Here is a 24,538-nt window from a genome sequence, read left to right as displayed (position 1 = left end):
CCCAGCCCTCCCTCCTTCCCACCTCAACCCCACTCCCGGTTCTCTCCACCTCCTCCCCGCGGCAGCACAGGGGAACAGGGGACGGGGGTTGGGGTCAGCTCGACACACCTTGTCTCTGCTGCTCCTTCCTCCTCAGGGGGAGGACTCCTCACCCGTCCCCTGCTCCAGCGTGGGGTCCCTCCCGCGGGAGACAGTCCTTCACGAACATCTCCAACGTGAGTCCTTTCTGCGGGCCTATCTTCAGTCACAGACTGCTCCAGCGCGGGCTTTCCCACGGCGTCCTGGCCATTTTGGGGGGCATCCCCCTGCTCCAGCGTGGGCTCCTCCCTGGGCTGCAGGTGGGCTTCTGCTCGCCCGCTCCCCTCCATGGGCTGGGGGGGCACAGCCTGCCGTCTCACCACGGGCTGCAGGGGCATCAACCTACTCTGTCCTGCCTCTCCTTCTTCACTGACCTCGGTATCTGCATCGGTGTTCCTCTCACATTCCAATCCCCCCACTCACTGCCGGTTCCCCTTCTTAAATCTGTTCTCCCAGAGGCACTACCACCGTCCCTGATGGGCTCAGCCTGGGCCAGAGGTGGGTCCGACTTGGAGCCGTGGAAGCTTCTAGCAGCTTCTCACAGGAGCCACCCCTGTGGCCCCCTCCCCTGCTACCAAAAAACCTCACCACACAAACCCATAACAGGTTAAAACTCTCAGAACATGTCACTCAATAGCTAACCAACTGCCAGGATCTCCCATTTCACTCTTTCAACCTTGTGTAACCGATGAACAAACTTCTCATGTCTGAATAGAAACAAGCAGTGACAATTCTACTTACACTTTTTAAACCAAATCAGGGCTAACAGCACAAAAGCAACTTTCTTAATCTGGTCTGCTAACAGCAGAGAACTACCACCAATTGCTTCCTATAGCATGGAAAACAAACAGAAACCTAAACAATGACAAATGACAGCAAGAAGCAACTAACAGCAGTTAGCAGCTGGATACCAGAAGGTTGTAACTGCACAGGTTACAGGCATGCTAACCCCAGGACAAAAAGAAAAGTGAACTTTTGGGAGAAGTGGGAGGGAGAACATATAGGTCAAATAGATGAAACCTCTTCAATGCATTCCAGAAATAAGTCTTATGACATCCAAGACTGCCACTCTGTGCCATTCCTTTAAAAATGTAGGTTTTTGTAATAGTTCTTAAAAGTTAGATCCATCCACCAAATTAAAAGGGTACAATTTCACGGACAAGGTCTATGCATTTTATATTTATGTACTAAAGAACCTAAATTGAGAGCAGCTCTCCATAGTAACATGGGAGTAAAACATCATTAAACATGATTTATTCATCACTGCTGCTTATAGAGCAAATAAAATAATAGATGCTTGTAAGACTTACATTTATATTTTTCCTCCTCTGACAGATTTGTAAATGAGAATTATTTTGGAAGTCAAAAACCATTCTATTTAAGCTGTTTAAATTAAAAGCACTGTTCCAATTTATTTTTTCCAACAGAGAGTGAAACTTTCAATAAGGCCTAGAAATCCCAACAGATGTTTCAGAGTATAAACCCAAAGAAAATTTAAGTTTTAAAACCTCACTGCATAGCTTCAGCAGTCTGACATGAGCAAGCAAAAATTAAACCTCTACTTCTCACTTGTTCAGACCTATTTAAGAGCTTTGCCCTGTACTTGGAAATCAGAAAGTTGGATAGGCTTTCTGTTGGTTGTAGTATTACAATCTTTGTAGCCATTTTTTAGTTAGATAGCACGTGATAACTTCAGAATTAGGAACAAAACCAAACATAAGTTCTTGACTATGATTAAAATCTAAAGAAAACAACCAAAAACTTGACAGTAGCACTGTGCTATTATCTCACATACAATTTTCCTCTTCTCAGTTTTCATTAGGTTAATTAAGAATACAGATATCCTGCTATTGAGATCATACCCTTAATTGTTTATGTGCTGCTACAAATGTACCACTTCAGTCAGTATCGGTAATGTCACGACGGTAACTTTATTCCACTCTCAAATCAATCACATCCTCATCCTTCAGGATGCACTATTTAGTTGTTTGCATTCAAATATGCATACAAACATTCAAAAGAGTTACCGTAACAGTTTTTATTAAAAAAACCCTAATGTACATCTTTTTCCCCAGTACAGCTATATTTTTCTTAAAAAGTACTGTATGTATCAAACATTTCAGGTTTATTCCATCACTGTCCATTGTCTTTGAAGAGCTGTTAAACATCTCCAACTTTAATGAACTTCAGTATAGCCTCAAGAAAAAGCTTTTAGCTTTCTAAATGTATGAGAAGAGGCTTAGTATTTTGTGGCATGAAGACAACGTGCCATTAACAAGTAATCCTTGTGTTTACAGCTTTCTTTCAGGAATGACAAACTCCAAATCCCAAGTGATAATTCATACCCTGCATAAAAGTAACACAAGATACATTATTCAGATGAATAGAGAACATTTGCAAAGGTCTTTCAACATTCATATTTTTAACAGCTCTTTAAAGAGGTAATGGTGCAGATTAAGTACAAGCTTTTTGCCTCAGTATAATACACATCTGAAATTAAAATAAAACATGGAAGACCAATATCTTTACATTTTATTCTTCAGAAAAAGAAGAATCTTAAAGAAAGCATTTAGTAGTCCACTTGTGCTTAAAATACTCAATGCATGAGAAAGCCAAAAGAAAAAAAAACATACACATTTTTGTACACCATGATCAAAAAGAGAACATTATAAATTTTCAGAAATTGCATTGTACTTAAAACACTCTCTAGAATCCACTCCACTTCTACGTATGGCTACTGAGGCTGCCCAACACAGTTCCTTTTCCACTTTAATTGCCAACCTGTGGAGGCCCTTCAGGGATAAGTGATGTGAAGAAGGTTGTGATAAAGGACCAAGCAGAAGCCATGAATCCAGGCTGCTGCTCTGTATTGGCATCTTCACCTGCATCTTCTCCACTGTCTTCATCAATCCCATCATCCATAAGTCGTTCCTTTAAAAACAGAAATTGAAGCAATTCAACTGTTTCTTTTCAGAGCTCTGACACAAGGTAACCAGCAGTATCTTCCTACATTAAGTAACTTCTCTCAGAACCATCTCCTGAAAAGTAGCTAACATGAAGAAAATCTGTGATTGAAGTAGAGACAATCAGTAATTGTCAGACTGGAAAAATCAGATAATTTAAGCAGCAAGCACAATACTGAGGACAATGCTGAAAGCTTTCTGGTTAAATGGACTACGTTTCATAAAAGTTGACTTTCTGTCCAGGCATTACAGCATACTTTACAACATAATACCTAGGAGTCTCAAAAGACATGTCTGCTCTTACTCACCATCTCTTCAAGATCAGGATTATTTGCATGTTGCCCATCACGGTTCACTTCCACATTATTGGCTGCCTGTTGTTGGCCTCCCTCTTGCCTAAAGGGAAACCATCCAGCTTGGTGCCTACATAAGAAAACGGAACAATTGAAAAACCTCTCTTTTTTAAAAGAAACGAAAATATTTTTCTGCTACAGAGCAGTAATTTACTGCAGTAAATTCTTCAAGTGCTTTCAAATGCATGTTTCAAAAGCTACATGTATTTTTCTGCAGGTCTTACTTCCAGATCAAAATGGCTATTCTTTGATGTCTGGGTTAAGAAGGGTCTTGCTAAGAGCTGCTCTTTAAGTTTTACAAGTGCTGTTCACAGCCCTCTGTTCCAGAAAAATAATTTACCATGATTAGGTGATTAAATATGTAGAATACTTTTTAGGGGTCTCCTCCCCATTTTTTAAGTTATTTAACTTTCAAAGGCAGCAATTTTCACAGTTTATAGTTGATTTTCTGTGCAAAAAACAATTTAAACTTCAGCTAAGGCTTGAACCACATTACCACTGTAAATTAAATAAGCCTCTCCTATGTTTTCAAGTGTCTATATTCTGATTTCAACTGTCCTATCTGCACGAGAAACAGAATGGTCCTTGTGAGGACTGAGGCTGCAATGTAAGGAAACTCTCAATGAATGACATCAGTCCAAAATATCAAGCATTACTGCTGTTTTCCAGTTCTATTTACATCACTAAGGTATTTTCATATATAAAAGGGAAGTGATGACAACAGTACTGATGTTTCTTAATAAAATAGAGAGCAAGCTTAGGTTTTTATGATGCACTGTAAAAAAATTTAAGTCCCTGCAATTCTACCAGATCTAGTACCCACCATACAGTAGCACTACTTTAGCTCTGCCTAACACAATTTACTGCACAAATCCCATGTTATTTTTGAAATGCAAATGAGCTTAGCTGTGCAATTTTCTTCTCATATCCAAGCAATAAGTGTTTTAAGTTTATGCAAGCATATGCTCGACCTATATGAACTTCCCTCCCCTCACCCCCATTTTCTAAATTTGCCTCCCAAAATTCTACATTTCTACAACACTGATCTGTTAATATCACCAACGTTAAAGAGCACTGTGTTTCAGGTATAAGTGGTATACAACTTCCTGTAAAAATGTTTTGAGAATTATTTCTTCTTCTTCAATCAGTTTCCCTACTTGTTTGAATTTTTTTTTTTTTTTTTTTTTTTTTTTTTTAAACACACACACCACACTGTAAAGGAGCAGTGCCTAAACTTTTGCATTTGGGTAATTTTTCAGTTTAAATGGATTATACATGAGCACCATGCTCCACATATCAGATCTGCAGCTATACTTAACTGTTGTACTCACAAATAAACCAGCAGCATGGCTCCCATTACCATGACAAATCGACTGAAGGAAGAATAGAAGTATACAATGCTCAGAAGAATTGCTGCTCTAGAGAACGTGTACATCCAGTCCAGCCAGTCCCGGTTGAAGTCCTCCTCATTCACTACAGGGCCACCCTGTGCATTCATCTGAACATTTGGGTTTACAGGCCTGTTCTCCTGGACGGCTACATTTGGCACTGCTGCGGGCTCATTTGCAGGAGCGTGTTCCGAGTTTACAGCCTGGGCAACTGCAGATCTCACTGGCTCAGTGCTGGAAGTCACTTGGGCTGAAATAGCAGCTTGGCTAAAAATTTAAACATAAAACTGGTTTGTCAAAAAACACTTACCAAAATTTCTAAGCCTATTCTTGTCTTCTTTTCTACACTAATAAAAACAAAGTTTCAGATGTAATACATGTCAAATAAAGATTTAAGGGAAAATGCAGTTTTACATATTAATACATTAATTAATTCCAATCCAAAACTGGATTTCATGATTTGCTGGACAAAACTTAGTGTAAAACAGCACAGCTAGACAAAAAAAAACCAGACATTTTGTTCCTGCAAACAAGATTTAAGTTTTTAATACCTTCCTTCTATTAGTGTAACTGAGTACTACTGAAGATAATGCAGACTTACTATTGCATGTAGTACTGTCGTGCATACATTTGTTGCCACCAGATCATCTGTAAGGGACTGAATGCAGGATACACAGAAAATCCAGCAGGAACACCTTGGCCTGGAAATTGGTTGCCTATATTGCTAGAAAACGATTTAAAGAAAAATATTCCATTCTAAATTGCCACATGTATAAAATGCACTAATATTAAAGAACAATTAAAGTAGCATTTTTCCTCTCATTTGTCCCCCTCTGAAACAACATGTAGTGAGATGATCCAACCCATTCCAAAAAACCACTATATTTTCATACAAGAAATTAATAAGCAATGTTATTTCTACAGAAAGAGGATTTATGTTTTTGTACTTGGAGATCTGTCACTAACTGCATCTCTGGGACAAAACCATGTTGAAAATTTTTCAGAATTGTGTATAATTGCAGAAATCCTTCCATACATTTCCTTTTACATTCAGAGGTCACCCTTAAAGGTATTGCAGGAGCTATAAAGGGAAAACTTACTAGCTTCTGTAACTTTCTTCTAGAAGCAATACCTGAAACACCACTGTGATCAAAGACATGAAGAAATGTACACCAGCAAAGACAACAAACTTATCTTTCAGATACAGCTTCTGAAGATTGCAACTAAGAACACTGTAAATAATTTACTCCCCCCCCTCAATATTTTGAGCATAAGTGATTCTCCTTCCTATGGACTTTCAACTCCGGTTCACATGCAAGAGATATAAAGCTCCTATACATAAGTTTTAGGTTTGTTTTTGTCTGCTTTTAAACTTCTTAGCCTCTCTTACCTCCTAGAGCATATAGCATGTTTTGGCAAGATATCCAACTCTTTCCCCAAAGATTTTGATGTAGTGAACTGTAGTAAACCAGGACATCTTTCAGGACAGCATGAGAGTATAAAGCATGAAGAAAAGTTTATTCAGACTGCAGGCAGCAAAAGCTGAGACTGCTGTAATTTGTACTGCAGACTACACCTGTTCCCTAAGTAAGGCACTCCCTGCAAAGATATCACCAAGAGATTTCATTAGTCTACCAGGCATTCAGATATACAAGACATGCCCAGAAAGAAAGATGGGAGGAAGACATTAAAATCTTTTTTCCATGTTACACGAGTAAATATTTCACTGTAATTCTGGACAAGAGCCTGCCATGCAACTTCACAACCTCTGCTAAAACTGTTTGTTATGTTTGTATTTAGTCATAACCTGTTTTGACAATAGTTTGGGGTGACAAAAAAAAAAAGTAAAGGCTACTTTCCTCATACCACATACAAACTGACATAATCATAGGCAATACTCTAGGTTTTTTTCAAAAATTGCAAGGGTGAACCAGCAGCCCTGCTGATGCTACTTATTTATGCATAATTAACATGTTGGAACAGCAAAACTGTCAAGCTGCTAATGAAAAACATCAATCATGCTTTTATCTTCATGGCTGCAAGCTTTAAGAATGTGTTTTTCTATCCCCTGAACTGGCAAACACTTTGAGAACTAAGACTCTTCCAAAATTAATAAAACACTAACCCTCATAAAACATCTGACCCTCAAAATACAGATGATTCAAATATTCTACATGGATGTCATTAAGTACTACGTTGTGACAAATCACTAAGCAATGTCTCAATTTCAAGCAGGGAGATTATCACACAGGGATGCAAACAGGCAGGACCACTCACTGTTCAACCACACCTATTTCTCCAGCTCAGTCACCAATAAGCAGTGCTACCCAACTTGCCTGAGTTCTGCAGGAATTCACCAATTCTTTTTCTCATCAGCTACAGATTTTAGGGTTGTTCTTTGAAACTGCTAAGTTGAGCTCAACAAAAGTTGAGAGGCCTTAGGCTAGTAGCTCTCCCTCACAGATAGGTCTTTTAGAAATACTACAGGATTTAAGCCTCTACTTCTTTCTTCCAAACTCTTTCAAAAGTTGCTTTCTTGATGTCTTAAAGCTTAATAGTAGATTAAGAAACCAGTCAACCAAGACAAAAGACTTCAGTTATGCCACGTTCTTTCGTTTCACATTCAATTTTTTTTTCTTTTTTCCCTTTTTTCCAGTGGCTTTTCTAGGAGATGTGAATTTTTGAGAAGCAAGACATAACTTTTCAAGATCTGACTCCATTAATGAGAAAAACTAGACATCAATGTTCAAGAACTGGCTTCTGACTTAGAATGCCAACTAGCACAGCAGTATTTTGTTTGCTCATCAAAAACCAGAATGAGGCAGATGTTGTCAATTATACAGCTATTACAGCTGCCGAGGTATTAAGTTAGCTTACGAAATTCAGGAACAACTCTAAACACAGTGTAATGTATTTCAGTGAGAAGAACCTCTCCAAAGGAAGAGGCTCTTCTCAAAGCAAGCTAACTTGCTGTTATAAGAAAAAAAGGAAAGAAGCATGTGCTTTCTCCTCATCTTTTTCCAAAAGGAGGAGAAAGAGGCAGGAAGCAGAGTATTTCAAAAGAATGGCAGCAACAGCAGAAGAGCAGAGAAGCAAATTGGATAGGCACAGGCATTCCAAGATTGGAGAACAAAGCACAGCAGACAATAGAAGAACAATTAGGCAAGTCAGAAAAACAGTTTTTAAGGTTCAAATGCTAGAGGTAGCTTCAGAATATTCTGAAAAGAAAGAGACATGCTACTCTTTAAATGGCTAGAAAGCTCAGAATTACTTTTTTTGGTCAATGGAAGACACCTAAAATAAGCTAACTGGGATTTGATTCGAGGGCAAGTTCACACAAGTTAGTGTCATCATGAAGATAATGCTCACCACTAAGACTTTTTATTCACACTTAAAAGTTCAATCTCTGTCATCTGCATGGCTGTCAATAACTGCATTTGTTTAATGACCTTGACCGACAAAGACTTCTCATTTAGTGTTTGTCTCATATGAGTCTGGGATATCAACTTCAAGTGATATTTCAATATCCTCCACTATGTTATTTGCTACTTTAAAAAAAATAAATACAGTGAGCAAAGGCTACTGATGAAGCAAGATATTTACATGCTAGAACTTGCTGCATGCTGTCGGTATGTTGCCTTCAAACATTATTATGTACACAACACAAAAACATTTCATTAGATGGGCTGCCCTCTCTTGACAAATAATCTCACTGCCTTGATGTTTCTTGTTTGTTTACTGCTTCAAAGTACTCTCCAATCTGAAATGCAAGCCATTTCAGAATTGAGCCCATCTGTTCTGTTTGTACCTGCGTAGCACAGCAGGGCCCTGATCCACAACTAAATCCCAGAAGCAGACAATGCTGTGCTTGCTCTCCACAGCAAAATACTAACTTGGCAGATATATAAACTACTTGCCCAGTCCCACCTCATATCTAGATTTTTAGAAAACAACATTTACAAAAGCTCAAAGGCAACAGAAAGTTTTAAATTGCTGTCTCTAATATTTTAACCATCCGAATTAGCTGTTTTCCCAAAGTGTATTTAACTCACACACTGAGGCTTTGTGCCAGGAACTGAAAAAACCATCAAAACCATAATTTGATCACCTAGCATTCATGCTACTTATTTGTACAAATTACTTCACTAATGAAAGTGTTACCAAACGCTCAAGAAAACTGACCCTCACATACATTTTCAAACATCTGGAGAGTGTTCCCCAGCAGCAGAGCCTATAGTTCATCGTGCAGATAGAATAAGTGTGTTTGGTCAGGAAACAGTAAGAAAAATGCACAACGCAACACAAATTGCAGCTACAAATCTTCACTGTTCCTAACAAGACTCAGTCTATGTCTAAATTACATTAAAGTTAGATTTCATTGCCCCAAATTATGTTTAAGAGAGCAGCTAAAAACCAGAAGGCATTTCTTATTGCTGGAATACAAGTAGCAGTGCCCTGAAGCAAAAAGATGCATCCAAGAAGATTATTGAAAGCATTAAAAAAGGTTTTTCAAGACACCTGACTACAGCAGGCGCTGGCATAGACTACTTGGAATTGAGCAGAGCCAGTGCCCAGCAGCCTGCAAAGATCTACCTTAAGTTCTGATAGCGTTCCATTAAATTATTTTTACAAAAAAGGCCTAATATTATTTAGGGTTCATTTATTTTGGCTTTTCTGTTCAGATCAGGAATGCACTTCTGAAGCAAGTCTCCAGCCACTTCCTCTTACTACAGCTTTGTTTGCACCACAGAATGCTCTTGGATCACCATCTGGATTCCTTTTGGATTACACTAAATTGAAAGATGCGATTTAGGTACACTGCTAATGCACCTTAGCCACAAACAGGCACCTATTCCAGGTGTCCAAACTAGACCTAGTCCAAATAAGACAGAAAACCCTGAAATACGTGCAGTATTGATGTCAGGTTCTCAGCACTTTTAGTCCACAGATCCACTCCTCTCAATCCACATTACTTGCTAATACAGACATAGACTTGTATTTTTCTTTATTTTTAAGTTACTTTTTCTTTCAAACACAGTAATGTCTTCCAAACTGATGCTTCCCACTGTACCTAATTATTTCAGCTAAGAGACCAAACAATGGTTCTGTTGCCTTTTTGAAGTCCATAGCCTATATCAGTTCATCATGCGTACTGACAAAAAACTCACTCTCAGAGTACATATATGCAAAAAGCTGATTAGAAAAGCATTAAAAATTCTTACAGATTAGTAATCTACACAACACAATAAATTGCTTGTGGGATTAATTTATATTACACTGAACAGTAGTCTTGACAGTCAACCTAGTGTCACTGAGCTTTGTCACTGTATTGGGTTTGTGTGGCAAGGTTTTGGTAGCAGGGGGGCTACAGGGCTGGCTTCTGTGAGAAGCTGCTAGAAGCTTCCCCCATGTCTGACAGAGCCAATGCCAGCCGGCTCCAAAGGCAGACCTGCTGCTGGCCAAGGCCAAGCCCATCAGCGACAGTGCTAGTGCCTCTGGGATAACAGATTTAAGAAGGGGAAAAAAGTTGCTGCACAACAGAAACTGCAGCCAGAGAGAGGAATGAGAACATGTGAGAGAAACAGCCCTGCAGACCCCCAGGTCAGTGAAGAAGGAGGGGGAGGAGGTGCTCCAGGCGCCGGAGCAGAGATTCCCCTGCAGCCTGTGGGGAAGACCATGGTGAGGCAGGCTGTCCCCCTGCAGTCCAGGGAGGTCCACGGTGGAGCAGATATCCACCTGCAGCCCGTGGAGGACCCCACACGGGAGCAGGGGGATGCCCGAAGGAGGCTGTGGCCCCATGGGAACCCCGCGCTGGAGCAGGCTCCTGGCAGGACCTGTGGACCCATGGAGAGAGGAGTCCACGCTGGAGCAGATTTTCTGGCAGGACTTGTGACCCCATGGGGGACCCACGCCAGAGCAGTCTGTTCCTGAAGGACTGCACCCTGTGGAAGGGACCCACACTGGAGCAGTTCATGAAGAACTGCAGCCTGTGGGAGGGACCCCATGCTGGAGCAGGGGAAGAGTGGGGAGTCCTCCCTTTGAGGAGGAAGGAGGGGCAGAGACAACATGTGATGAACTGACCTCAACCCCCATTCCCTGTCCCCCTGTGCTGGGGGGGGTGGTGCTTCCCCCCGTGCTTCCTCCACCCCCACCCCCCCCACTACCACACCCCCCCTGGAGGGGGAAGAGGTAGAGAATTGGGGAGTGAAGTTGTACCCAGGAAGAAGAGAGGGGTGGGGGGAAGGTGTTTTAAGATTTGGTTTTATTTCTGATTACCCCACTCTGATTTGATTAGTAATAAACTAATTTTCCCCAAGTTGAGTCTGTTTTGCCTGTGATGGTAATTGGCAAGTGATCTCTCCCTGTCCTTATCTCGACCCATGAGCCTTTTGTTATATTTTCTCTCCCCTGTCTAGCGGAGGCAGGGGGTGAAAGAACAGCTTTGGTGGGCACCTGGTGTCCAGCCAGGGTCAACCCACCACAGTCACAAAGGCAAGTATAACCACTTCAGCGAAGATGCATGTGGTCAGAATAACATAAGTGCTCCACCCATGGCAAAGGCAATTTCTTTCAGGCAGACAGTACATTTCAGATAAAAGATAAAAAGGACTTGAAGGAATTCAGGATGAAAGCTAGTAAGACTAGTAAAGTCTAGGTTAACTCTAACAGACAGCATGCAAATTGAACTGAAACTAAATAAATTTTCAGCAGTTCTTAACGTATCTTTTCTTTCCAGTGATAGAAACAATTATTGCTATTAGCAGGTTCATAGTTTCTTTGCTTCAACATTCTCCAAAGAATATCTCTAGAATCTACACAGTACTGGCAGAACGCCTTGTCAGAAAAGTAATCTTGAAAGTGTTCCCTGAGGAAGTAACAGCGATCATCTCAGAATGCGCTATCCTCCCATTTTCCCCTTGGAAGAAAATAAAAAAAAAAGTTAAAGAAGGTGCAAGGGTCAGGTGGGTTAAAAATTCCTAAAGCTGCTATTTAAGCACAAAAAATTTGACAGAATTTTGAAACTTATTACATAACAGATCTGATCTAGAAATGTACACTGGTTACATTTCATTGGTGTGTATAAAAACACTTAAAAATTCTGTTGTAGATACACAAGCACTTTACATGTACTCAAAACAGCTGTGCATCATTTCTACAGTTGAATCAAAAATGGAGAAGTGAAGAGTTACATCTGTTATGTGTCAGAAGCTAAGAACCATCATATTCTGATAAAATTCAGTGTTGCTGATTGCAATCAAGGACCAGAAAAAGCAACCAGAAGCAATAATTTTATCGTTACATTACTAACTACATCCACTAGATAAATATTACAACTGCACTTATCAACAGAAAGTTGAGGGCAGAAAGCATGAAGAAAAAATAAAAAGCAGCCTGAAGGGGAGCACCAAGAACACTTACTCTTTGATTGACACCTGGCTAAAAACATTAATGTTCATATGAAAAATGTTTCTAATGTGGCTTATTGCTTCAAGATGAAGTAGCCAAATAATTCTGCAGACTGTGAAAGAACATAATTGTAACCAAACATTTAAAGTACTTTAAAGAGTATCAAAGAGCTGAGGATTGCTTCAATCTCACTTACCCTTGCATTAAATAGGGGAACTGGTGGCTTGGTATGGGACTGCTTTGTGCTTGTGGAAGATTACGATGCCTCACTCCATCTGCACTAGTGTTCAAAGATGTAGATGAAGCTTCTTGGTTTGTGGGTGAGGCAGCAGTTGATCCAGAACGGTCTAAATTCTTAAAAATAAATAAAATTGAGGTTGGGGATCTTTCTGCCACAGTTAACAAGATTTACTACCATGTCTTAAAAAACTATTCGCTTTAACGTTTTGTCACAAGTTTTATTGAGAATATAAGCACCAGGCAAGTCTTCTGGGGTTTTATTGGTTCTGCCAAGCCTTTAGTAAAAACAGAAATTCAAAATTACACTCAGGTTCACATATAAAAAAAGTAAAGTTTTCAGAAAGACTCAACACTTGATGGGTCCCAGAGAAAACCATGAGTCACTGGGAATCAAAGTTTCAAAAAGATGAACCAAACTAAAGCTTAATCAAAAGAATATTTACCAGCAACAAAAAATCTAGTGGCTATCATTAACAAAAGTAACTACAACCTCAGGTTACCACTTTGTATTTGGAGACAATAGTGCCTGCAGTAGCTTAAAATACCTTTCCTCTATCCCTGTCTTCAATTTCCCCTTCAATTCATCATCCTCTTTGCTGTGCCAGCTGCCCAATCCAAATTGCTGTGCTCACTGCTGGGAGAGGGCAGAGGGTGGGAATAGGGAAGTAGCTAGGAACTACTTAGGCTCCCAGAAACACACCTAAAACTAGTATGTGAGACCTTCAATGCTTTCCAAGATCAATATTTAACCCTGGAAGCAGGAAAACAGCTGGCTCTCCTCCATTATTTGTCACACTAACAAAACTGCAATTTGGCCACTGAGATGCATCATTTTCATTTTAATAAATCCCCAAATCCTGTTGCTAAGCATTACTGTAATGTTTACTCAGTAGAAAATCCTCTTCAACTTTGACAACTCGGGAAGTGAGGAGGTGCAATTACTTAAGACATCCATATCACATTTGCCCTACAAAGGAAAACAAGAAAAATTTACCACTAGACAGTGGGAGGAAAATTAAAATAAAAAACAAATGGAAGAACAAAGGCCATTCAGGCTTTGGGTTTAGGTCATTTCCTTCAAAGTATTATGAACTTAACACTGTGCATACTGACTGCTTTAAGCAGTCATTAATACAGGCATTTAAATACAACATTTACAGCTGATCTACATAGCAATAAAACAATCACAAAGGAGGCCTCCTGTGTCCTGCTTGCAAAGAAGAGATATAAATACAGCCTTTGAAAAAACAATGTAACCACTGTCCACTCTCTACTATTGCTTAAACTGCTCCTGTTTCTGACTGTCACAATAGCAGTCCGAAACGGTACCCTATCAAACTGAATAATGAAGACAAGACAGCTTATTACTGGAAGGGTATTCTCCATATGCTGATAATCAACACACCACAGATGAAAAGTACCTACAATGGTATCGTATACACTCCTTTCTGACTAACCTTCAAGGGTCACTGAGTGATACTGCCAACTCTGGAAAAAGCCAAGAGAATTACTGTAATGATGACCAAGTCAGCAACAGAATCATTAACTGCACTTTCTGTTAAAACGGAGTACAACCAAAGAACATCATCATTTTTGGAGAGCGTGAAGAGTGGAAGGCTCTAAAAACCCTAAACAAAAGTGTTCTGTGAACAGCTTAAATAATAAAACATTAAGAACACTTTCTACTTCTCACTGTCTTACAGACACTGTGACTACCTTGAAGCTACCACGTAAGTACTGGCCAATTCCTGTCAAGCAGAACACACTCTGGCCAAGCTCCACCTGTCTGTGTCACAACAAGGGCACTAATTTGACTGGTCACTCTTCAGCAGTACAAATTTTCACAAAATAAAGCAGAACTCAGGGTTTTTTTAAAAAAAATCTGAATACACTCCTCAATTTCTGCCAAAGATACAGGGATAAAGAGAGAAAAGAAAATGTACTTTTTTATAGTGTTAAAAAGAAAGAATAGCTTAGAAAAAGTGGTGCTTTATCATCTAATAAACACGTTACAATTTGAAAAAAGGTCATCTTTGTTTAAATGAAGTGCCACCCTTAAATAATCAAGTCTAAGTGTACAAATTCATGCGGCATGCTCTACTTTCACCTCACTATTTTACAGTCCAATTTTAAAAATTAAAAGATAAATTGCTGGAAAGTTTCCTCACTGTAGAAGAAATTCATGTCCTGTGTATGAAAAAAAAGAAAAACTCACTGAGCTACTGCTGAAGGCTGAAGCTCCATGACCTTCTCTACTGGTGCTGGGTTTTGGAGAACTTGGGGGTGTCCGGGAAGTACATACCAGGTGAACCATATGATATTCATCTTGCTAAAAATTAACAAAATTGAAGAGCTAAAGCAATAATATTTGACAAATTTACAAGCAAAAACTGTCTTTAAGAATCTACTTTCAAAGTTGCATTTGCCATGAGTAAAGAAACATTACACAAAACGGGAGTGACCATAAAGCAAAACTTGAGCCTAGCACAAGAGAAGCCTACTGTTTCACAACTAATGTTTTCTTAGCAGCTGTCCACAATAACGTATTGAACATTCACTTACCCCCAGTTTTCCCTAGAACTGCAGTACAGCAGAACCAATGGAAGACCACACAAAGAAACATGAGGAAGTATATCATAAGTTTTATTTTGAAAAAAACCTCAAACCATTTGCAGGGCTCAGTTTCCCTAAAGTTAAGAATACTTACCTTTGCATTGAGATCTAATGAAGACTGTTATTCAATAAAGACATCAGGGTCAATAAAAAATGTAGGCGCTGAACTCCACAAGGAGGCCAAGATAAGAAAAATGTACCAGCCACTGTCTCCACCTAACTCCAGTCTAAGCTTGGCTCAAGCCTAACCTGCAGATGCCAAGTGAAGAGCCCCTGCAGATACTCCACACTCAGGGAATAATATGCAAAGTGCTAAATGGGACTTGAGTATGCCTAAATATTTGAAAGTGAGGAAGCGAATGAGTGGCACCACTTGAAGCCACGTCAGCATGCAAGTAATCAGCCCACGCCAATTCTTCATGGATATGCTCTCCCCACAACTTGGATGCTGTAACTTCAGTCTGAAGCTATTTCACTGTACCAAATGAAAACAACCCATTATATCAGCATGCCTGAAGCTTATATGGTCATAGCAACAAGAACAGATATGACTGTGTATTTAAACTGCACAGCTTCCTCAGTAATGAAATTTTAAACAAGAAAAGCAACAAAAACCCACCTCTGTCCTCTTCTGAACTCAAAGTGGTGCAGTCAAGCTGCAGTTTTTAATGAGATGACATTTAGAAATACCGAGTCTGGAGGTTTTTTTAAACTATTAAAAAAAATGTTAAAACACACATTTACTCATTTTTAAGTTTTAAACTTTAGGAATAAAGAAAATTGGGTAACTGCTTTTATACACCATTGTGCATTACTGCTAGCATAGCCTATCCATATCCACATTCATTTAAACTCCTCTGCATGTATCAGTTTCTAGCACCAAGCACAGCCTCACTATCACATTAAGTATAATTTCTTACCAGTCAGTGATAGTAAGCAATGATCAGAGAACACTGAATGCAGGCGATCAGCATTCTGACTACATCAAAAGCTTTTAACCTAACTAGTTATCTTCTTTCTAGATGAGAACTTTTGTCACTCAAAGGCAAAGGAAGCTAGACATACTACTTGTAAACTTACAGCGTACAGCTTTATTCAACGTGAGAATTTATTGTAATATATTTCTATTTATACATAATGTGTTAGACATCACTATGCTTGAAGACTGCCACAACTTCCAGCCTCAAAGAATTTTACATCAGTGAAATGACACTGCTCAGTATCAAAGAGCAAGTATCACAAAGCTAAACTGAAAGATTTAGTAAATCCTCAGATAATATTAGGAATTTATAGTTAATCAAGTAGAAAAAATACTGCAGCTAATGAGATTGAACTTAAGAGTAATCATACCTTCTTTCCAAAAGCTCTTAAAAACTTGAGCACAAAAAACTCTTCTTCCAACACAAATTTTTAACTTTGTGCTTAAGACTGATGAGTATGTTTCTAAATGCACTAAATTTCTTTAACTAAACCCAAGACCTATAGCTACTAAAATGCCTTTAAAGTTAAATATAGCCCCTGTATAGTGAAGGAAGACATTAGGCAAAGTTTCTCCTCTAGCACATAAGCAAGGTTTGAAATCATCAGCTGACTGAATTAAGGGATTCAGACTTCATTTTGTCCTTAACAAGCAAAACTAAGCTTTGAGATAAGTTATATAAGCATTTTCATGAACTTTTAAGTGGTACAGGACATATACTGTTTGGCAGTAGTCCAGCTCCAGTTTTCTAGAAAGCCTATACATAGTAAATTTCAATCATTTTTTGGTAAGCAGTTAAATCCAATTTAACAAGATCTATTGCAGGATGAAGATTATAAAGTAAGAACAGTGTTAGTCTGCTCAAGCAATACTCAAGATTCGTCTGCATTGGTTTCTCCACACTTAATACTGAAGTTCAGTTGCCCGCTTTCACTGAAGCATTATTCTCCTTTAGAGACTTTCCTCCATACTAAAAATTAAGATGTAACCCATCCACTCTTGCAGTCTATACATTGATTTTTACCTCATTACAAAAAAGTATCATTACCAACACCCAGGTACTGTATTACAGAGTTTACCTATTTCATAAGATTAAAACCTGTATAATTATTTAATGACAAAGTATTTTCCAAATATAGCTATTGATGCATCCTGATGTGTTTACAATGAGTTTAAAGACTACTCAACATAATGCATTATGTTTTCTGTTACAACCAAAACTGAAAAAAAGTTCCTGATAATCTGCCCTAAATATCATCTTATTTTATGTTTTTAAGAACTTTACCAACTTAATAAACTCCTTATTACTTGGTAGCATCAATCCAAACTATGTGAACCAATTTGAGAACCAAGTGCATGTATTTCAAGATTTCCTACATGAGATGTCATGTGTATTCAGGATGTGGAATTAATTTAAATGTTGACTGAAGAATCCAAAGTTAGATCAGTAAAATTATTTTTTCCAAGATGAACCAGAATAAAAAAAAGAAATAAAAACTGTAAGAACCAACAAACTTTCAAACATCATCAGGAATGGTTAATAGCTGATGAATAAAACCAGGACAACAAATAGCTTTCCCAGCAAAACCATTCAGGCATTTAGAATCCTGATTTCGCCTGTAAATAAATTACCCTTAATTTGGTTACACAAGTGCCACTTTTAATGTAAGTTCTTGGATTTAAGTATGTACAAGAAATGAAATGATGTCCCAAACCAACACAAATCTGCTAAATAATTCCATTTATGTCATAGTGGGAACTGTCCAAAGAAGTTATTCTACACTACATATTACTTGTTTGGGACTTACATAGCCTACTTGTTCTCCCACCAATTGGAAACATGCTTTAATCCACAAGTATCACAATCCTACATACAAGAGATACTTAAAAATACATTTTCCAGAACATATCAACATTATACAGTTAAATCTCTCAATACAACAATGAAAATTTGAAGCTAAACAACATGAATCTAAATTTCTATTTCCCCAAAAGGGTTTTTGATCAAATATCATACGGTGTTGATATAAAGCTTACTTTTCTGAGAACATCTTTCAGCTGCAGATGATCAGGAAGCAGTCTGCCAGAATACACCAGTCTCTGATCCTTTGTAGACTAGGAGATGGGACAAAGAAAGGAATTTAGCTTTTTCCTGCTGTACAGATATACAGCTGGAGATAACATTTGCAGATGAGAAAATCTCATAATTCAAACCACCAACAGACAGCCTTAAAAACATTTCAGAGGCTTCACAACTCCAACTCGTAAATTAATTCTGAAAAAGAATTCTGCTATTACGCACTCAGCAAGAGTGCCATAACAATTAACAACACTTAACTGGCAAATGCTGATCAGGAAAACTATCAAGTATATTAAAAAATTCCTTTCTTTTACAGACTTGCTCTTTACCCTGCTCCCACTCCCAGGCACTTGCTGAAAAAGTAGATGGAAAAGTGGCTGGGGCAAAGAAAAAAAAAAAAACAAAAAACAGAACCAGTTAGTAGAATGATGGAATGATAATTAAAATATGCAGAAGGGCACAAGTTTCAATCTTTTTCACAAGGAATTTCTGTTACTAGTCCCTGCCCCCATTCCCCCCTCCCCAAACAAACCCCACACAAGAAGAAACAAGGAGGAAAGCATTATAAAGCATGAAGCAGCAAAAGGATTTTTTTTTTTTTTTTAAGGTAGCCTTCAAACTTTGGTAAGTTTTTTTGCCTGTTCTCACACTTCCACAGTTTAAAATACCTTAGTAATGCAAATAAAGTTTTTTTTCTTTAAATCTTTTTTAAAAAAAAAAAAATTATACGCTGCTCATAAGGTAATAACTTTTAACTATTCTACACGGAAGAGATATTGACAAAAATCCTTTTAACAGGAAACTATTTGGGGTACCTATCTACAGTAAGATGTCCAGTACACTACAGCAATAGGCAGCTTACTTGGTTAAACAAAACAAACTAACAAACAATCCAACCTCACTCAATTCAGTTTATGCTGTCAGAAAGAGTTAGTCTTAATACTAGTGGGTCACTAACATGCTGTAACTATGTGAATAAACAGCTCCCCCACACTTTTTTTTTTTTTAAAAAAAAAAGCTCCTACGTATTTACCCCATATTAAAAGAATTTTAAAGAGAATCCAACTGTTACATCACTTCAGTTTAACTACTGTTTGCATCCTAAATTAATACAATAGCATTTATCACTCGAAAGACAGCACTAACAAAAGCAAATGCTAAATGAAGAAATCTAGCCTAATATCAGTGGAACAGACATGCATTATCAGCATGAAATATTTGAAGAATTTCCCCATCATGCAAACAACTAGTCTTACAACATCCCTCCTCCTTCTCTCCTAGCTGTCTGCTGCCCACTCTGCAGTCTTATTCGTGCTAATACTAAGACAGAAATACCTGAGATTCAGATCTCTGTGATTAGAAAAAGCTTTCACAGAAGTTTTGAGGTTTGGGGGTTTTTTCCCTTGCAATAGCCTTTTACATATTCCCAATAACTTAACAGAACATAGAAAAGTTACAGAACTTTTTTCCTTGAAAAAATCTGGTCATATCACTAGAAAAAAATTACAGATACTCTAAGCAAATAATCAGAAAAAGTACACATTAAATCTGAGAAGTTTTTGCTTTAACTTTTTTTCCCAAATTCATACCATTCATGATTAAATACATGTCTTTAAAAAAAAAATAGTGCATAACCTGCCACATATAGTACAGAACTGTTTATCACTTCCATTGAAGAATCATTTTCTATATCCTGCATTTTTCTGTATTTTTAATTAGTGACATAATACACTATTTTTGTAAGCCTCACAACACACGGAACTAGTTATTTGCAGCTCCAGTGGATAAAATACTGCAATGAATTCAACATCAAAGCTGTACTATTTCTATTTACGTTTAAAACAACAACAAAAAATGCCTGTCTCTCTCATGTCAGACTAAGTTCTTTTGAACTATACCATATTGGCTGCTCCTTTCAAGCAGGAAGAAGCTGCTAACCGAATACAAGCTTACTTGCATTTTGTATTTGGGAAAGACCTTCTTAGAAAAACTAGAATTTGCAGCATGCATCAAGATTACAGAAAACTTTGGTTTCTTTGTCGCTTTAGAATGACCAGTGGAGCCAGAAGAAAAGTCTCAGAAACCTTGTTTCTGGGTCCTAAGATAGATTATCTGAAGATTAATTAGAACAGATAAGCAGTTAAAACAAAACAATCAAAACACAACAACAAAAATCCCCAAACTCCAAATCTTTGTATCATCATCCAACATGGCAATGGAGTGCTGTTTTGCCTGCCCCACACATAATACAGCTAAGTGGTCAAATTCAGACTCTTCTTTTCAGTACCTTATATATGAGCCTCCCTTCAACCCCAACTAGTTAAGTACCTTCTCAAACATGATACAAGTAGTACAAAGTATTTAATATGAATACTTCGCAGAGAAGAAACAGCTAGATCAAAAACACCCCTCAAAGCTGACTCCTACATAGCCTTCAGTAATGCGTTTCAGCTCCCTACAAAACCACAAAAGAAAAGGTTACACATACATTGAATACTGTTAAGCATATTAAGCTAGAGACATTAGTGGGGGAAGATGAGGTCTTAAACCCCATACTCCTCCCTATGTAACTTAAATACCTAACTGCGCACTACAGGATTATCACTTGCAATTCGTGTGAAAACCATCCTGGAATTCTGAAATGTGGAGGGTTTTTAAATGCAGATGGAAGAAGAGGTGATAAATATGAAAACACAGTAATACACACATATGCCAAAGTAAATGGTAAAGGTATTCAACTCATCCTCTGCCAGAGGAGGTTCACTACCATACCTCCTGCTTCAAGGGACAGCATACTCACTGCTAGCCCAAACACTGAACTGTGATGGAAAAACACTTTACAAAAATATATGTAATTATGAGTGGCCCCATTTTCAGAAGCAAGCACATAGCATCAGATTCTAGAACCTAAAGTTAGAGAGGGAAGAGAGTTTTCAGATCATAATCCAAAAGGTTTGTATTTAAAAATAAGAATTCAACAGCTAGTGGTTTTTTTCTTCCATTTCTCAAGCAAGACTCCTGCAATGCTTAGTCCAAGTTAGCTATGCCCAGCCCATCACCAAAACCACCAAACCTAAGCTAACGCAGCAACTTCCTGCAGAAACACAGACAATCTCTGAGCCATCTTGTTTCAGCTGCAAGACAGTCATTATTTTGGTCACTCAGCCTCTCTCCCATTCTTCCATAGGAAATAAAAATCCAAACAACCACAGCTGGTTAGAACTGCGGGCAACGTATATGCTAGATGACAGGTACTACAGGAAATGAGAAACAGCAGTTTTAAATTACTGTTTATGGGTGTAATCGATGCAGCGGTTAATGCACTGAAAGCAAGATTTGCCAGATTGAGACATACAGGTTGATTTTCCAAGTTTTCTTTTCTTAAATAAACGTTTCATTTAGGGACATGATAACTGTAATACTCTAGCTATGAAACAATGGTCCAGTCAGGGAAAAAAAAATATTGACACCTGTGAACCTTAGTATAGGCCCACAAACTAATTTAGTACTGTTTTTAACCTAGTTAGCTTATTCAATGACTTTAAGTAAGTGTATCAACTTTAATAACGACTAAACCAATTCAAATCTGCCTATGCTTGGCATTTGTACATACTTAGCCGAATTGTTCACACAAATTAATCTGGAAAAATCAACATTGCCTCAAGGTCGAATTTTTTTGCCTATTTTAACCACCTCATTTCCTGAAGATACACTCTTAATAAACTAAATTTAATGACAACATTTACAGTTACCATCAGTTTACCAACTAATTTACAGATGCGTATAGGAGAATGAGGTACAAGTCACACATGAAAACTTGAAAGACTATGCATAGCAGTGATAGCAACTGATTTCTATTTTACACCCTTAACTTCAAGAACACTGCAATACCTGTATAGATCATCTGTGCTCTGATGTACTCTCACACTCCTAAAATAGCATTGCAATAGAAGTTATTTCCAGGACCTATCATATTCAGGGAATGTAGAAATTTGATCAACAAGTGTTTGACAACAATCTGGTTTAAAAAGAAAAAAAAAAAGGGGGGGGGGAGCAGGGAGGAGAAGTTCCTAAAAGCACAGATTTAAACAAATTTGAAAAAAGCAGTAAACTCAACATCAAAAACTTACCAAGTCAACAATACACTTTTCAATTTTACTATACATAGGAGATCCTATTAAACACCTTTCTTCCTTCCCATGTTACTACTTTAATGTGAAAGGTTCTATGAAATAAAAAGGTTGTGTTCATTTATTAGTTTAATTGCAAGTACAGTAAATCCAAATTAAATTGGAATTACTGAGATAATTTTCACTAAAGAAACTCCCCATTCTTTAACCCAGAACAATTTGGGGGATTCTGAACTAGTCATTTAATAATGAGAGGCATGTTGCGGAATCAGTTTTCAACAGAAAAAAGATGTTCCAGGAAACTGAAATTTAATATTATACTACTGGTTGAAACCTATAGTGCAACAGAAAAACCTCTTGTTCATTAAGGATTCTTCCTAAAAGCCCGATTTAACAAGATCATAGGATGAGTCAGAAAACTAGTGTTTAAACACAAATACGTCACAGGGGGAGATTCTAGTGAGGAGGAAAAAGCAATCAGACGAAGTTGTATATTTGTTTTTTTCCACAGCAGATAGACCCCCTCAGCAGAGATTACTGACAGCAATAACTAAATCCACAAACTTTTAAATACTGCTTAACCGATCTCAATGGACCAGTGACACAGCCTAAGTTGTTGACTGCTTTTCATCTTCTTTCTCCAAAAGGCAGAAACCCCCTCTGAGACACAAAGCTACTATTTTACCTTCCCCCAGCCAAAAAAAACCAACAATACCAATAATTCTTCTATTGAACTAGGTGAATACTAATCATTTACAATATAAATGCAACCTTTGTCTGATGTTTTCTACAGCAAGGTCTAGGCCCCACATGCTGCTGCAGTGAAGAGGCAAAAATCACTCCCTTTACACAGTTTTCTGGAACGAATTTTCAAATATAGCGTTCTGTATGACTGCCGTTCTAAACAGGTACAGTATTTTCTTTCTATTATTATCTGTATGTTTTTTCATAGCGTCTTTTCAACTGCCAAGTTCAGAACTTTGAACGAATTTACAAATAAACCATATTTTCCTCAGGAAACAAAAAAAGTTACAGGTCTTTATATAAAGTTTCAAAACACAGTCAAGACTGTCATACAAGTTTGTAGAACATCTGAGAGCAGAGTTTTCAGCACAATCTCAAAAACATGGTTTTTCAAAGAGGGGGGAAAAGAAAAGGGAAATAATCCTGGTATGAATAAACGTTTATCTGCTCCACACCTCAGTGAATTCACTAGATCATGGTAACTTTAGCTACATCGCTTAGACTATAATTACTTCAGACAGAACTCTTACATTTACAGAAATTAGTCTTAAAATTGAGTTAACTGAGATATCTAAATTCCAGTTCCTAAAAAAGTTAAATGGAGCATTAATAAGTGTCTTTAGCGATACCACCTTTCAGGATGCTACACTGTGATCTTCTTAAACCATGTAAAAAAGCAGCTATTTATATTGCCAGCTTCCCAGAAAGCAAAGCACCAACCATAGCCTTTACACAAATAATTCTTGTTTATTTTGCAGAGTACCCAAGGGAAGTCTTGACCGACTGTCCACAAGTTACTGCAACACCAGTCTTACCGACAAGATGCAGGGAAAGGGCTGGCCAACAACTCACCGGCTTACTGGGGTAGACTTTAGAGAGGTGCGATTTTAGCTTGCCCACAGTCCAGTCCAGAAAGCAGTTAATGGTCTGGTCGGTGTATTTCTGGTTGGGGGCCTTGATGATGAGGGTCACCGGGTGATCCACGACGCTTTGGTCCATGCTGCTCGCAGGGGCTGCCGGCCCTGCCCCTCTACTCTCCCCGGGGAGACGAAGCCGCTCGAACCTCCGGGCGTTCCGGGCGGGTTCACCAGCCGGGGACGAACTTGCTGCCGAAGGTGGGGGAGCCCATCCCCGTGCTGGCTGCCGTTCACACCGCGGGCAGGGCGGCGGCGGCGCCGGCCGAGGAGGGGGAAACAAGCAGAGAGAGGGGCGGCTTAGCACGTCACACACAGGCACAGGCGCACCCCCCTCCCCCGTAACCACAGCGACGGGAGCTCACGCAGGGCCAACGGAGGCACCCTCACCGCCCCCCCGCGGGCCGGCCGGGCCCCCTCCTGCTGCGCCCGCACCCACAGAGAAGGAAAGGAGACGGAACAGGCCGGTACCCGGAACGCGCCCGCCCGGGCTGGGCCCCTCCGCCCGCGGCACCGCCTCGACCTCCGGCCCGCTGTCGTTAGCGTAAAATGGAGACCGGAAGCGGGGCCGCGTCCCTCCTCCCTCCGCCGCTCCCCGCGCGGGCCGCTGGGGGGCGCCCGCGGGCCGGGCCGGGCCGGGCCGGGCCGG

The 24,538-nt window shown here is 39.0% G+C and overlaps 1 protein-coding gene across 2 annotated transcripts; it reads right to left on the bottom strand.

The window, feature by feature from the left end:
• Positions 1-1,986: 1,986 nt before the first annotated feature.
• Positions 1,987-24,456, bottom strand: HERPUD2 (HERPUD family member 2). Of its 2 annotated transcripts, none has more exons than XM_075056929.1 (9): positions 24,361-24,456; positions 23,828-24,115; positions 18,059-18,136; positions 14,645-14,758; positions 12,386-12,543; positions 5,384-5,506; positions 4,726-5,049; positions 3,350-3,464; positions 1,987-3,009 (listed from the first exon to the last, which is right to left on the bottom strand). In XM_075056929.1, the coding sequence occupies exons 2-9, from the start codon at positions 23,972-23,974 to the stop codon at positions 2,848-2,850; spliced, it is 1,221 nt and encodes a 406-aa protein (XP_074913030.1). In that variant the 5' UTR covers positions 23,975-24,115; positions 24,361-24,456; the 3' UTR covers positions 1,987-2,847. The 2 variants fall into 2 exon arrangements, with proteins under 2 accessions (XP_074913030.1, XP_074913041.1); XM_075056940.1 differs by having other exon boundaries at positions 23,828-24,111; positions 24,361-24,443.
• Positions 24,457-24,538: the final 82 nt, after the last annotated feature.

The sequence above is a fragment of the Buteo buteo genome, chromosome 2 (genome assembly GCF_964188355.1).
Source record: "Buteo buteo chromosome 2, bButBut1.hap1.1, whole genome shotgun sequence".
Classification (NCBI taxonomy): domain Eukaryota; kingdom Metazoa; phylum Chordata; class Aves; order Accipitriformes; family Accipitridae; genus Buteo; species Buteo buteo.
Note: the sequence above shows the minus strand (reverse complement) of the source record. Positions and strands in the feature narration are given on the sequence as shown.

Bases quoted from the DNA above. Each gene is read 5' to 3' on its own strand.
- HERPUD2 (XM_075056929.1), bottom strand. From the start codon at position 23,974: ATGGACCAAAGCGTCGTGGATCACCCGGTGACCCTCATCATCAAGGCC. The intron at 5,050-5,383 runs GTAAGTCTGCAT...TTAAATTTTTAG, and splicing joins CGACAGTACTACATGCAATA to CCAAGCTGCTATTTCAGCCC. The intron at 3,010-3,349 runs GTGAGTAAGAGC...CTGTTTTTAAAG, and splicing joins ATCCTGATCTTGAAGAGATG to GAACGACTTATGGATGATGG.